The following is a 16,549-nucleotide window of genomic DNA, read 5'->3' as shown; positions in this document are numbered from 1 at the left end:
GTGATAGCATATAAGGGGCTTGTGGGGAAGCTGATGAGCATGTAAGGGGCATGTGGGAAGGTGGAATAGCATATAAGGGGCATGTGATGAAATCCGTTGGCAGGTGGGGGTCTGATTTGTGTGTGGAGAGGTATAATGGCATGTGGGGAGGTCTGATGAGCATGTAAGGGACATTTGGGGAGGTCTGATGGGCGTATGGGTATATTTGATGGCATGTGGAGAGGTCTGATGACATATGGGAAGGCTGAGAAGCATGTGGGGAGATCCGATGGGCACGTTAAGAGGTCTGAGGGATTGTGAATGCAGTAGCAGTGTGAGCTATTGTGAAGAGACTATAAGTAGCCCTTTGAACCCTCCTCCACTATGCAGTGCAATGCTGTGCTGATTTTATGATTATTCTGAACGTTTTGGCACTGTTGGATCATTTCTTTTTTGCTTAGATTATATTTTCAATGTATGTGTGTATGGTATGTATGCACATGTTCATACTGTATATGTATATGCACACACATATAAAAGATAAAGTTGGCTCCTTGCAGTACCTATAGATATTTTTTGGCTCTTGGTCTCTGACTGGTTGGCCACTCCTGCTATAGTACATCACATGTATTCAGCTCTTAAACTTACAAACCTAAAATAAATATAACCATTAGTCCAACCTGTTTCCTATCTGGTGCATGGACCTCACATCCATCACTGATCTTAATTTACACATCTATTATGTGTAGTATTTTAGTACATATAAAAACACGGAATACATGTATTATTGTAACAGTTTAATTTATGGAAATGTGACAGTTAGTTGACATACAGTTACAAAGACAATTGTGATGAAAAGGCATGAAAAATAGCAAATCCAAAATAGGTATTTTACATGGATACAATTTTGAGGGGAAGAAGAGAAAAAGTAAATGTAACTCCGTAACAGACAGCAGTGAGTTAACTTTTAACCCTTAAATAAATGAAATTCCATTTCAACATGTTATACATATCTAACGGAAATCTGTCCATATTAAATTCAATCTATATTATTGTCTCCAATCAAAATTGGACGGATACTTGTAAATTTTATAATTTTAAAGATGTCTTTTGCTTGCTGTCATTTTACGAATTACATCACAGAATTAGAAACACATTTTAGGTATTTACAAACGCACTTGAGAAATTTCTATTAAAAATCTTGAAAAGTCATTGGTATAAAGTTGGGAACAATCTAAAAGTTGACACTTTTTAAAAAAAAATGCAGAAAATTCATTGAACATGTTCTAAGATAAACAAAACAAATATTTACATCCAAAATGCTAATTTTCCAAACTATTGGTGTCCTTTTATCATGCATTATATATATCAAACCCCAATATAAGTCTATAAGACACCCCCACCCCACCCCAAACATTGCACTTAATATGAAGCTGCTATTTGAATCGTAATTGTTTAAAATCTGTGTGCTTAAAATACAAAAACTATTAAAACAAAAAAACAGGGAAAACAACACACAATGAAAAGGCTAAAACAAAACAAACAATTAAAAACAAAAACCTAAATAAAAATAAATAATAAATATAATACATGGTGGAAGTTTAAAGTAATTAGGCCAAGAAATGTCATAAAAGATGTGTTTATGCTCATATGTATACAACAATTTTATATTTGTCAGAGTTTGAAGTCACATGACAAGTGCAGGTGAAGAGGCAGATTGCAGCCATTGGTCAGTCTGTGATTGCCTCAGAGGTCATAACCTATGACCCCACGCAACTTCTGCTGTACAAAATCCTCATTGAGCATGGTTTGATTTTTATAGGAATTTCTCTGCAAATTATGCAGATGACATAAAATGTAAATATTATATAAAAAGCACAATCTACATATTATGCTAGCCTATTCCTCTATATGCATTGTATTAAAATGACCCAGTCCTCGTGCATACATCATGATCAAAACGTCTTCAGTGCAAAAATGCATGACAGAATCATTACAGGCTATTTGTAGTTATAAGCATCATCCTTGCCTACTGACTGGCCATTTCAAGTCTATCTCTCTGTATATATATTTGACCGTGAGTATACATATAGACAAAATCCGTTACTACAGTGTGTAAGTAAACATGTACTTATTTATACGTGTCTAGATTATAATGTGTACTTTAATACAGTTGTGCATGATGTGTAGCTTGTATGTATGATAAAACTATAAAAACACGTGTTCAAAACTTTTTCCCACATCAAAAGAGACACCAGTATGTAAAACTTAAAATAAAAAAAGGAGGGAGTGCCAAGTTTCCTCAATTTTCTCTCATACCCCCCTTGGGGGATAATCTATAAAAGTGGAGGACTCTGGAAAATGTTTATAATAATATCTTAGATGGAATGACTACACAAGTTTTACATTATATACTCTTAAAAAGTATGTAAAGATGTCCTTTTTTTGTCCAATTTGAACAGTCTACTGTGCTTTAAGAAAATGTCTGTTCTTGTACTTCTCTGTCCTCTTCATACAAGATAGTGTCGTGTGGATTCAGTCATATAAAAGACTACTACAAAAGGTGTATTCTATAAAAAATAAAAAATGTTTTGCAGTGTTACTAAACCACAACCGCTTTTAACTGTTGTGTGTGATAAAAGGCAGTAGTGGCAGGAAAATGGCAGTATAACATTATAAACTATGGAGAACAAGGAAAGACAATTCCAAAAGACAAGATAAGGCAAAGATTCCGCTCCACCTCTTTTATAGAAAATCCCCCGCACTGTACATAGATTATAGTTAATGGGTATGTGTCATCTACAAACATTGGAGGCAACCATTTTGTGAGCTGAACTAGTAACAGTAGCAACTAATGTCATCACTGAAGCATAAAATGACTAGATGACATGTACATGTGTGAATGTATTGTTTGTTGTCTCATGGTTTCCTATGGTAGTTGAGCTAACTTTACCCAGAAGGGGGATGCCGATTTGTTAATCCATTACTAGGAGGGTAAAAATTTGCATTGTATCTAACATCACTATGAAATGAGTGTATACAGTTGTAGGGTAATCTAAAATGGAGAAGAAGTCTGTGGATTGTACAGGTCGAGAATACATTACCAGGTAGAGGGGCTGTACAGAGTGATAGTGTAAACTAACATTGAATGGAAGTATATATAGTGAGAAAGGTGTACAGAGTCGTAGTGTAAACTAACATTGAGATGAAGGATACAAAGTGAGAGGAGTGTACAGAGTGGTAGTGTAAACGAACATTGACTGGAAGTATACACAGTGAGAGGAGTGTACAGAGTGGTAGTGTAAACTAACATTGTGATGAAGGATACAAAGTGAGAGGGGTGTACAGAGTGGTAGTGTAAACTAACATTGAGAGGAAGAATACACAGTGAGAGGGGTGTACAGAGTGATAGTGTAAACTAACATTGAATGGAAGTATATACAGTGAGAGGGGTGTACAGAGTGGTAGTGTAAACTAACATTGAGAGGAAGAATACACAGTGAGAGGGGTGTACAGAGTGATAGTGTAAACTAACATTGAATGGAAGTATACACATTGAGAGTAGTGTACAGAGTGGTAGTGTAAACTAACATTGAGAGGAAGAATACACAGTGAGAGGGGTGTACAGAGTGATAGTGTAAACTAACATTGAATGGAAGTATACACAGTGAGAGGAGTGTACAGAGTGGTAGTGTAAACTAACATTGACTGGAAGTATACACAGTGAGAGGGGTGTACAGAGTGGTAGTGTAAACTAACATTGAATGGAAGTATACACATTGAGAGTAGTGTACAGAGTGGTAGTGTAAACTAACATTGAGAGGAAGAATACACAGTGAGAGGAGTGTACAGAGTGGTAGTGTAAACTAACATTGAATGGAAGTATACACAGTGAGAGGAGTGTACAGAGTGGTAGTGTAAACTAACATTGAGAGGAAGAACACACAGTGAGAGGGGTGTACAGAGTGATAGTGTAAACTAACATTGAGATGAAGAATATACAGTGAGAGGGGTGTACAGAGTGATAGTGTAAACTAACATTGACTGGAAGTATACACAGTGAGAGGAGTGTACAGAGTGGTAGTGTAAACTAACATTGATAGGAGGCGTATACAGAGTGGCAGTATAGGCCATCATTCACTGAGGTGGTGGAGTGTACATAGTGGTACTCTGAGCTTAAAATGTACAATGGCAGTAAAAAAATCCAACTATATTCATAGAGAGGAGCACTTTAAATACAGGCTGCATGAACCATGGTCCGCAAACATGAAGGAGGCAAAAATATTCCCATTTTTTTTTAAATTAACATTAACAGTATTTGGTAATAGATGTTCTCTCATAACAACCAAGACAAAAGGAGGAAAGTAGAAAAAAAAAAGTGCTTCATCATTCTCCTGCATCTAATACTGTGACAGGTCTAACAGGATGGTAAATAGTACTAAAACAGTTCACATAGCCTATTTGAGTTCAGTCACCTGATATTTTTACCATTAGAATAAAGACAGAACAATCAATGATTGTGTGTTATAAACATGCCACTATGTAAAAATTCAGATGAGAATACAGCCTATCATTGCGCTCGGAAGTAGTGACATCATTCACAAAGTGCATTATGCCTCTGTGATGTCACTGATCCTTGATGAATTGATTGGCTGAACATTTGTAAACAAAACCAAAAACACGATTGGAGTGCTCTGGAAATATTGTAGTGTAGTAGAAATAAATAAAATAATTAAATTGGTGCACCAACGCTGCTCCTTCCAGAGGCCACTGAAACGCCTCAGCAAAGCCAAAAACTCTATAAAACACAAGCGCTATTATTGTACCAACTTCTTTAAATACACGTTGAATAAGAAAACAAATACATATATTAATTGAACATAAAAAAGGCATTAGTAAGTATGTAAGCCTAATCAAACTAAAACAAATTTGAGATACTCCTGGAGAATGAATACATAAACTAGTCAGAAGCCAATATAAATCGTTACTGTATATGCACAAGTCCATTTAGCATTAACGAAAGTAATACAGTTCTGCATTCTCTTATTTCTGGATGGTAATTGTCCCTCTTTTTATTATGGGAAATACTCTCTCCACAGATGGACAAAAATGCAGAAACTGATCACGCTGATCACGCAGCCGGCAAAACGGTGGCTACCTCGCTCTATGATGGCAAACTCCTAAAGGGTAGTAGAAGCTCTCTATACGGCTTAGTATAAATGAAGTCAGTTTATAAACAGAGAGCCACTGAGAGATACTGAGAACTGCACCTAGTAAATCTTGAGGTTGACTCAATGATAGGAGGGACTTTCAATTTGTTTCCGAGCCTCTGATGCTGAGAAACAGAACGGTTTTTTGATAATGCTATTTAATGAACTATTGAAGAGGTTTTGAAATTGCTTCTACTTCAATCATGTCAAGCAACGTGTTATTTTAATATATATGTGTGTGTACCGAATTGAGAATAAAGCAAAGTGTTACTTTGATACAAATGTAGGTGAACGGTAAGGAAATTGAACAAAGCCACATTTTTCATTTATTCGGGTTCAATAATTCTTAATCATTAGCCGTGGCTTTTGTCATCACGTAGCGGTTCTGATTATATCTTTGTGAAGCTGTATATTATATTTCTGGATGATATTACTTTCCCTAATCCAACATGGCGTACAATACAGATTCATAGTGGCTTTTGCTTTTGAGGAGTTTATGCATTTGCCTTCTAGGAGTATCTCAAATTTATTTTAGACTTCCATATTTGCAACTGTCTTTTTTTTATGTTCTTTTTATATATGCATTTGTTGTTTATTACTAACCATTGCTTGTTTTTAAATGAATTGGTAGATGAACAGTGCTTGTTTTTTTATGGTGTGTCGTCTCAAATTCCCCACTCCAAGAACCAGACTCCATATTAGGTAAAGGTCGACAGCTTAAACTGAAAGTGGAGATCAGGTGAAACAGTACAGTATAACTAGATCATTGGTGGGCATCAGATAACCTTATAAGGGTCACTTGCAGCCCTCCTGACTATAGTCCTTTCCCCATTTTGGTCCTCGTCTTAGTGATTTTAATACCGCAGGGTGTTACAGTAAAGTGTATCAACAGCACGTTATTCTTTGATTGTATAGTGAAGTCTTCTCACCAGCATGACTAATCAGCAAACAGTCATAGCTTGCATCATAAGGTCATCTGATGCTTCTCCACAAATCTAATGTGAGGCCTCAGATATATCATGCTGCCCACCACTGATCTTGATGGATGAGAGATGTATGGATCACATAGTGGTAGATGTTTTAAAACATCTAGCTTTCAATGTGGTGTTCTATTGACCTCTACTAAGAGAACTATAGAAGGGTACATGTTGAGTAAAGGACATATGGATCCATATCATATGGAAAGGCAAAAGGTATTAATAAACAAACAAAAATTAATTTTAAAAAAACAGTGCATTTCAATATGACAAAAAAATGTGCTGTTATGGCAAAAAAATGTAAATGTATATATGTATATACACATAGCAAGTATTTCCACCTAATATTCATATTTACAGAATTTTTCTATTGACATGGCAGGCTTAGTATTTCAATTGCTTTAGGCAAATATGTTGTGCTCTTGAGCAATACACCCAGATGCCTTCAGTGAAAGCAGAAAAACATCATCTAAAAATCAACCAATGAAATGCCTTGTTTTTCAACATTACCGTCAATGTTACACTTTGGTCAGCTACTTCAATGGTCACTGCTCAAAGCTAGACTTGCTGTCATTTTACATCAAAGTACTTTGTTTCAAGAAGAAATGTTGTAGTTCTTTTTATTTTGCGATATAAACTGTACATTCGCTTCACTGCTTCATAAATAAAATTCTCAAGTTACTTATTATTATACTGACCAGTGATGACCGTGGTCCAAAAAGTTGATTCCTGAACACTGTAAAAAAAACAAACTATATCATTTATAGACCTACTTCTACAGCCAGATGCTGCGACAGTCATTATGACCCGCTGTGATGAATACCCTATACTGTTAATGCTTCTGTACTACTTTTATTTGTGAGACAATAAGGTCAGAATAACCAAGTTGTGCAAATAGAGGAATGATTAAGGGTTTGGTTTAAATAATGGACATAATTGTGTCCAAGTTCGAGTAAGTCCAAACAGAGTTTATAATGTGACATATTTGTGTGGTGAGTCCTTCTGGCAGAAAAGTAGTTCATAGTAATATAGGTATTCTACATATACACAGAATATCCAGAGAGCCATGTATGCACATCTACCTGCTTAAGGTATTCATATCACTGAGGAGTTAAGTGCTATACTAGCATCCAGCATGGCAGTGCAAAAAAGTCCTTTAAACTTAGTACATTATTAAGTTTGATCTCCTATGTACACGAATTAAGGTATGTATGCATGTTAACTGGTGGGATCAGTGTCCTTCCTCATGTGCGCAGATTTGCAATGGCTGCTGGGAAGTAAACTGCAACGCGGGAGAGTAGAAGAAACAGGACCCTTCTCAGTTGCAGCCAGTTACCGCTTTATCCTCAGAAAGAGCTGGTTCCTGGTGGAGCTGGCACCTGGTGTGGGTTTGGCGTGTGTGGGTCCGGGATGGTCTGGAGAAGCAGGATGTTACAGGATGTGAGCTGCAATTACAGGCAAAATCCTGCAAGGATACATGAAAACAATGGAAATAAAGAAGACTTCTCACCAGAGGTATTTCCTCAATTAAAAATGTATTCATATTTTATATTCATATTTAATTGGGGTCAATTATGAAAACTTTTCACAGATATCTGCCCAGGAACCTGTGGAACAGCTTTCATGAATTATCTTTTTTAATAATATTTTTATTTTTTTTCCTTGTATTTTTTTTTTTTAATACAGACTAGAGAAGAAAAAAATATATTTATTACAGTAGTACATCACACTTACACTACACATATTTAACATAAGTAATCTGTAACTGCTAGACATCTACCATATGTAATAAGTAAATGTTCCTACACTCCAACAGATCATGAGCTATAATTCAGAAGGACCATAGTTAGCCGGCAAGATATCAGAGAGCTTCTACTTACTTCAGTGGCTGTTGTGGAAATTAGGTCAGGCTCCTTGGGGCTTCCATCTTTAGCTACCTGCCTGGCAAGAGAAGGCTTTTGTTCGTCATTTACATATTGTCTTGGTGTTTTTTTGCTCAGCAGTTTAGAAACATTGTACGACGAGTGACACATAGCCGATGAACAATGGTCATGGTTATCCGGTCTTCTGTTATTTTCTTCCAACTCCTTCTTTTCACTGCTTGTGCTGGAGCTCTGAGTTGCACGGCCACATACATTCCTAAAGAACTCCTGCACAATGCCATATTTGGGGGCTTCTGCTTTATTTCTTCCTTCAGGTAGACCAGTCTTAAACAGAGACTCTGTACTTCCAGCATGATCCACCACATTGAAGAGGCTGGATGATCCATCATACATTTTGCTCAGAACTGGGCTGTCTCGAGTTGTTGTAGACCTTGCCCAGGCTGAACCATTTTGTTTGCTCTGGTGAAGGTTCCACAAGCTTCGATCTTTAGAGCCATCTAGTTTTGATGAAGATCTTCTCTGCAGTTTGGGAGACCCATATTTGGGAGAACAGCAAGGCCGCTCAATTCGGGAGTGGACTTTGTCTAACGATGTTGAAATATGTTTGCTCCTTGTAGACAGTAGAGAAGACCCTCTTGGTGACCAGCTCTTTGTGTGAAGGCTTGTTCTCGGTAGATCAGTTTGAAGACCAACACTTAACATTTGGACAGTCTGAATGCCCACCGTGGAGAGCCCAACAGTCTGGCTAGATGTGCTTTTTGTTTTCCTCTCCAAAGAGCTGGAGCGAATGGCTTGCCTAACACAATTTGTGATCTCTTTCATGTCATCACTCATGTTTCCGGATATCTCAAAATCACCCAATGAAGATGGGAACCCAGGTACAGATGACTCAGAGTCCTTAAGAGTATCTTTGTCCAACAGATCATGCTGCTTCTTGGAGAAATTGCATAACCACCGACTGTAGGAGTTACCAGAAAATTGTTCTGACGTTTCTGGTTCTTTAGGCTTTGCCATTGTGAATAGGAATCCTGGCTCTACCAGAAGCTTTTCTCCCTTACTGTGGACCAAAGGAACATCCAGCTTGCGTACAACTGGTGGACTATAATAAATCCGGATACCTGTCCTGTCTGGAGCAGTATAACTTCTCTGTATCTGCTTGTGACTAGGTTCTTCACTATTCCTGGCCTTACCCATTGTGTAATCCCAAGAAGAGATTACCAAATTGTCCTTGGCTAAGTGCTCAGACAATGACTTGTCATTCATATATTTACAGCTTTTCTGACTGAGATCTGAGCTTATGGAACCATTGGCCAGAAGCTGAGATGCCAGAAGATCTTTCATCTCTTTGTTGTTCCCAAAATCAGGGGGTGTTTTTCCAGAAATAAAAGGAGAACAGTCAAGCAAACTTTCAAACTCTGACATAGAAGACACCGACTTGGTTCTGAAAAACAGCACAAAATAAGCTTACTTATATGAACAGAACATTATACAGAATAAACATATATATATTATATTTGAGGTAGAACACATATGTTGTAACTTAAGCTATTAATCGGACTACAGTACTATTAAATGCTGAATGGATACTATAGGTCACAGAAGATCAGTTATTCAATAAACCCTTGGTGTAAGATTATGTCAATTCTGATTTCCTACGTGTAAGAGAGCTTTGGTATACAGGACTGGAGGTATGGCTGCAGCAAATGAGGATGTTGTTGGGTGGATGAAAGCAGGATTTGGGGAGATCGAAGGTATGGCCTACTATGTCTATTTGTCAAGGAATGATGGCAATGTGAAATTATAATTTTGATGCGGAAGGCTCTCCCACAGCTCTATCTGTACAAAAAGCAATGGCTCCATGGACATGTATAAATCAGAGATAACAGTCAACATTTCTGGTGGCAGTCCTTATTTCCTGTTCTTACAAACATTTATTCAAATATTCTCACTAACTTATAGATTTCTACTAATTCACACATTTGCATTTACTATCCAAAGAACACTTCCAAAAAGACAAAGCCCACCTTCCCTCTATATCTCTTCCACACCACCCCTTCTTTCTTGTAGCATGATTAGAAAGCTATCCTGCTGCTGATTATATGGGGCATTGTACCATCAGGAGGGCTGATGTACAAGATGATGGAAATAACAGGTAAACTTCACCTTTTTAAATTAGTCCCATTAGCATCCATGTCACAGTCTATATCTTTATCCTGCATCTTGTCATTGAGTTCCTAGAACAAAACAAGTGTTGGTCATTAACAAATATTCATATTACAATGTTTAGGAGATCAAAGAAACTCAAGATAACAAGGCTGCTAAATATAGCTTTGTGGTACCTTGTAGAGTGTCACTAGAGGGGGATATAGAACATAGCTTCAATGGATCAAGCTCACTTAGGAGAAAAGACGTTTACTGTGTAGACTATAGATGGTGAGATGCGTGCCTACCCAGCAGCTGAGTGAATGTATAGAGTTACTGTATGGAACAGCTGTTCCATAGAGTTCTTAACACATTCCCTTGATAATACATGGCAGCTCCCCACAAGTAATGCATTTTTCCACAAGCCAGTGATTTAGCAAGCACAGCAGTAACTGGTTTCAAGGTCACTAACATTTCCCAGCTCAGCCGATGGTCTGAGAAAACAGACTAGTATTATGGGAATGTTGCAGTATTCATTAATATGTAGCTTACTAATATAAAGTTATCATATCATTACTATGGTTTACAGAACCTGGACAGATGCACTTATAATTATATGGAATTTAAAAGTCTGACAGAAACATGATACAACATTTGCGCTATGGAATGTGTTGGCGCTATATAAATAAATGATGATGATGATGATATACAACTGAGAGATTGCAGTCTTGTAATAATGTAAGCACCACTTTTGCCAGATTTGGCAATAACACTTTGGAGTTTGATACCAGCTTAAGGCTGGTGTTCCACCAACATTTTCTGCTTCCTTGGTTCTTCAGTGAATGAAACACTAAGCATGCAGCTCTTGTGCAACAGAAATCCAATGTTTCCTACTGTGTACTATCTGCCAGTAAACCATATTCTGAACAGCCCAGTAAAATAAAGAACTTTTGCAACACCAGCCTTAAGGTAACACAAAGATACAAAAAGGGAAAAATGTATCTTATTTTTTTTAAATGTAACTTTTATTTATATATTTTAAAATAGAACCATCCATACTCTGACTGAATCACTATCGGTAACGGAGGTAACAAAGGAACTTCCTCTCAAACAACCTAAACCTACTGGCAATAACAGAAACATGGCTCACACAATCAGACACTGCCTCACCTGCAGCATTTTCACATGGTGGTCTTCATCTCACCCACACCCCCAGACCGGGAGGCAGACAAGGAGGTGGGGTTGGACTACTTCTCTCCCCACAGTGCACGTTCACAGTTCTCCCAAATGTCCCATCACTCACGTTCACATCTTTTGAAGTACACACTGTTAGGATTTTTTAACCCGTTCTCTTTGCATGTTGCTGTCATCTATCGCCCCCCTGGACCACAGCAACAATTTCTTGAACACTTCTTTGCATGGCTCCCTTACTTCTTATCCTCTAACATCCCCACTATAATCATGGGTGATTTCAACATCACTATTTCTAATCCACCTTCCATTGTTTATTCCAAACTACTCTCTCTAACATCCTGACTTGACCTCTCCCAGTGCATTGAATCCGCTACTCATCAGGATGGCCACTGTCTTGCTCTTGTTTTCTCTGCACTATGCTCAGTTTTTGATTTCCTTAACACTCCTTTCCCCCTCTCGGATCATCACCTAATTAGCTACTTTGTCACACCCAGTTCTTTACCCTCCCCAGTGTCAAACTTTTCCAAGCCTCCTCACAACCACAGGAATTTCAACTCTATTGATCTTCAACAGTTTTTCACCTCTCTTCAACACCTTCTCACCCCAATTTCTACATTCTCCTCCCCTGATCAGGCAGTACCCCATTTTCACCAAAACCGAGCAACTGCCCTTGATCAAGTGGCTCCAGCGACATTACATATTCCGCGTAGACTTCGCTGCCAACCGTGGCACAATACAGTAACACGAACTCTACAAAAACTCTCTCGTAAAGCAGAACATCACTGGCGTAAATCTTGTACCTCTAATGATTTCATCACATATACTGGTATCTACCACTCCTATTGAAATTCTCTGGATACTGCAAAACAAACAAACATACTTCCAATCTCTCATCTATGCTCAGGCTTCTAACCCCAAACACCTTTTTAAACACATTTAAATCTCTTCTCAATCCTCCCACCCCAAACCCTCCGACTACCATCAGCTGCTAACAAATTGACGCGTGCGTGCATGTGGTGTGAATTTAGACTGTAAAACCCAATGGGGCAGGGACTGATGTGAGCGAGTTCTCTGTACAGCGCTGCGGAATTAGCGGCGCAATTATTCACTGGACAATCCTGAGATTTGACTGTTAAAAGGAGCGGGGTTTACTGGACTACTGGACTGGAAGTGACATGGGTGGATCAGATTGTGATATCCTGGTAGGACATGTTGGGAGGTAGGATTGTCTGAATTTAGAGAAACAGAACTGAAGATGAAAAGTACATGAATGGTAACCACATGATAAAGGAGCACGTAACACATCACATTCCCTGAGCAGAAATGTTATGCATGAAACAAACACTCATGTGCAAGAGAAATTTGTATAGTTTGTGTACTTGTCCATGTGCAGCCTATATAACAAATAACATAGGTGATCTGCCCAAAATACCTCTTTCCAGCAACTACTCCTCCTCTCTGGGCCTCTTTCCACCAATGACTCCTCTTCCTTCTATAAGAAAGGACAGAAAAAGTAGGGATTTTGCAGTAAAACCATAATAAAATACATAAATATGAAAAGGGTGGAAAAGTAGCAGTGACACCTACAGATTTTAATATGTACTACACCTTATGCTAGAGAAGTTATTCATACATTTTACATAATGCAATTTCAAGCTATAAGAGACCCTTGTTGTATTGTATAAAATACATCATCCTCTGCTAAACCTTTCATAACATCAGGGCTTTCTTATAACGCATTCTGGATATTATTTACAGCAGTCAGATGGGATCCCACTACCAACACCATGTAGGTGCCCAAATCAACTGGCAGTGTCTTTGCCCAGGAGAATTTTCACACTTAGCAGGCATTGGGTAGGGGATGAGTGTGAAAGTAATGTTCTCCTTGTGAATGACCAGCTGTTTCTCCAGCAAGAACTCACTAGACTGTACTACCGGTCATTTTGGGAAGCCATAAAGCTGTCACCTAGTGCAACAGAGGGAACCCATGTGACTAACAAACTAGGGCTGGGGTATAAGGGGAAAAACCTGTATAAGCTTAGTTGCCATTCCCCTTGTGTATATTGTTTATAATGGTTTATTTTTTGCTATATAAACTTTTAAGCACATAAATAAAACATTAAAAGCCAAAGTTAGATTACATACATTTGCAGTTGATATATAGTTACAATTTTTGACACTAGTATGTCAGAGGTTAGAAATGCATTATTCCCAGTTTGTGCACAGCTTAATATAATTCTGTGGTGTGAAATGCTCTTGAAAAGTAGCCGCCCTGCCCCCCCCCCTGCAGATTTATTTTCCAATTATAAAACGCTCTGTTAATTAGGTGTAAAATGTCTCATTGAGTCCTGCTGCTTCTATTACTAGAGTGGATAATGTTAGAACAGAACAGTAATGGGGTATCGTTAACTCCACAATCTCAGACACAATTTATTCCTTTCGGCAGCCGTGGAGAATATAACATCAAGCAGAGCTGGGACTGGGATCTATTTCTGCCGCTGGCGATTGAGAGATTTAAATAAATTTGGCAACTGGAGGTTTTACAAATCTAATCCAGACACAATTAGGTTATTGCTGGGTAGAAAACACCAACATGTGGAACGGGCTAGAGCCATGGGTGTTACTAAGTGGGGATTAGCCTTGTTGCAAGGAAGTCTGCCATGTATCAGTGTAATATCAGATTGATTGCTTGCTTCACAGTATAAATGTATACAGAATTGGAGTCCTTTGAATATAATATTGGAATTACTTGTTAACCAACATATCCAAGTTAACCAAGTGAACACCATCAGGGCCAGACTGGCTGTCACTGCTGGCATTTGCCAGAAGGGCCGATGGCTGTGTGGGCCGGTCCGGTACCCTGCTCCGCGGTCATGTGAGTATTTGTATACTCACATGAACGTTGCGCCGCAGCCCCCCGCCCTTACTCAATATTTTTTTAAAGCCTTTTCTTTTTTTGCAAAGCGGGGGCGGGGGGCTCCGACACCGCGATCATGTGAGTATACAAATACTCACATGATCGTGGCGCCGGCGTCCACCCCCCCCCTTTCTTTGCACTGAATGTCGGGCGTGTCATTCAGTGAGGAGCGGCGCCCAGAAGGAAGAAGAAAGGAAAGGAGAGAAAAGAGAAAAGAGAAGAAATACAGAAGTAAAAGAGAGTAGAAGCGAAGAGAGGCACAGGGGGATGAAGAAGGGGGGGGGGAGGCACAGGGGTATGAAGAAGAGGGGGCATAAAAGGGAAAGGGTGATGAAGAAGGGGGGAAGATAAGAGCACAGGAGGATGAAGAGGGGCAAAAGCAGCATGGCAGAATGTGATGAAGGGGGTAAAAGTAGCATGGGCGGCGCAGTGCGATCATAAGGGGGCACAGTGTGGTGGTGATGAAGGGGCACAGTAATGTGGCAATGCAGTGTAGTGCTATTTTGTTTTCGGGGTAATGGTGGGGCAATGTAATAGTGGGGACTATTAATTTAAGATGGGGTGGTCTGGGGGCTATTGAATGTGTGTGGGTGAGTTTGGGGAGAATGAGGTCTATTTATTAAATGTGACTATGAATTTAATGGCAGTGATGGTTGCAGGAAATGGGTATATTTATGAAATGTAAATACTATTAATTTATTGCTGGGGCTGTTTGCAGGGAGGGAAATAGGTTTATTTATTAAATGTGAATACTATTATTTTGATATTGGGGCTGTAGTGAGGCCTAATTTTAAAACTAGGGTGCTATATTAATTTAACAGCGGTGCTGCTTGGAGTTTTCTAAATTTCATGTACCTATTTTTTTTTCCAAATAGGGCCCCCAATATTCCAGGATCCAGACAAGTAGCAACTGATCTAAAGACACCAGCAACCACAAGTCAGGTAGGAGAGAGCAGGACAGTCTGCCAACTGTCCTGAATTTGGTGGGTGACTGTCCCGCTTAGTCAGGATTCGGTCTGACTGCAAGGACAGTTGGGAGGTATGTCCTGCTTCACATTATACCGCTTGTGAAGGAAGAACTGTGTGCACCTAACAGTAGTGCCTGTGTATTTGTTGAAAATGTGTCTAGTAACCATATTATATATAGGAGCCCCCCTGTCTTAAGTGCCTAGGGCCCACCGAGCCCTGGTTAGCAGGAGGAATCTGATAGTTGCTCCCAGTCCCCGGACAGGACACAGCCTGCAGAGCAAGCCGAGGAGCTCTAAATCTCATGAGATTTATTAATCTTATGAGACTCAGAGCTTCCCTGCTCACCCTACAGGAAGTTCCCATCCTGATGGATGTCAGAAGCATAGATAAGTACAGTGGACTAGAGTGTTGTAATGTGTTTCTGGGGTGGGGGGGTGGCGTGATGTGGGTGGGGAGGGCCTGATAAATGTAATGTTTTATTATAATGTATATATCAATGCCCCATGTCGGCAAACATAATGTGGCCACGCCCTTGCCGCCGCGTCACCAACAGAGGTGGGCCTGTATGCTTCAAATGCCAGGGCTGATTTTTAGTCCCAGTCTGGCCCTGAACACCATATACCTAAATTGATTCTAACACCACCACACATACAAATTACTCAACAGACAACACAAAAAACCCTATTTGTTAGAAAATAGCATAATGCTGCAATGTGCAGTAGGTGAAAAGAAGAGTATTTGTCACTAGCACACATGGCCATGTGATGCAGCCTATCAATTCACCAGAAACCAGTGTCTCATGGGTTCTAGTCAAGACTCAAAAGGCATCACAAGCCCCTCAATGATGTCACTGGTATTGAATTGATTTGGTGGATATTAATATATAATCGTTCAGAAAGCAGAATGGCTGTTTCTGCTGTTTTTAGGCAATAAGTGCTCAATGATAGGAGACATCTTTGAGAATGGCAAGAAATAATCCTAACCTCCCAAGCACAGTGGGTATGTTCCTGTAGAGCTTGTTGTTACCGTATAGTCAGACTGTTAATAAAACATGACTAATATACAGAATAAAACTATAGCTACCCCAAAAATATGCAGGCAGACTCCATCAATCCAGTCCCTTTGTGTGGCAATATTGTTATTTTGGGACAGCCCAGATGCTCCTATGTGATGAGCTGTGACCAGAAGCAGTTTCCTAATGCAGTCTCACTTTCTGAGGAGTCCAGGAAACTACTATACAATTGAATAGTGAGCACCATGAATAGATAGATACAAGTA

The 16,549-nt window shown here is 39.1% G+C and overlaps 1 protein-coding gene across 2 annotated transcripts in view; it reads right to left on the bottom strand.

Moving 5' to 3' along the window:
* Positions 1 to 763: 763 nt before the first annotated feature.
* Positions 764 to 16,549, bottom strand: part of MTCL2 (microtubule crosslinking factor 2) — a 79,688-nt gene continuing 63,902 nt past the window's right edge. For both annotated transcript variants that reach the window (XM_075177470.1, XM_075177471.1), the window contains exons 12-15: positions 12,818 to 12,877; positions 10,213 to 10,283; positions 8,047 to 9,490; positions 764 to 7,631 (exon numbers count right to left, since the gene is read on the bottom strand). In XM_075177470.1, the coding sequence (XP_075033571.1) occupies positions 7,485 to 7,631; positions 8,047 to 9,490; positions 10,213 to 10,283; positions 12,818 to 12,877 (1,722 nt within the window). In that variant the 3' untranslated portion in view covers positions 764 to 7,484. The remainder of the gene's footprint in view (positions 7,632 to 8,046; positions 9,491 to 10,212; positions 10,284 to 12,817; positions 12,878 to 16,549) is intronic.

The sequence above is a fragment of the Mixophyes fleayi genome, chromosome 6, assembly GCF_038048845.1.
Source record: "Mixophyes fleayi isolate aMixFle1 chromosome 6, aMixFle1.hap1, whole genome shotgun sequence".
In the NCBI taxonomy this organism is placed as follows: Eukaryota; Metazoa; Chordata; class Amphibia; order Anura; family Limnodynastidae; genus Mixophyes; species Mixophyes fleayi.
This window is presented reverse-complemented; position numbering and strand designations above follow the sequence as displayed.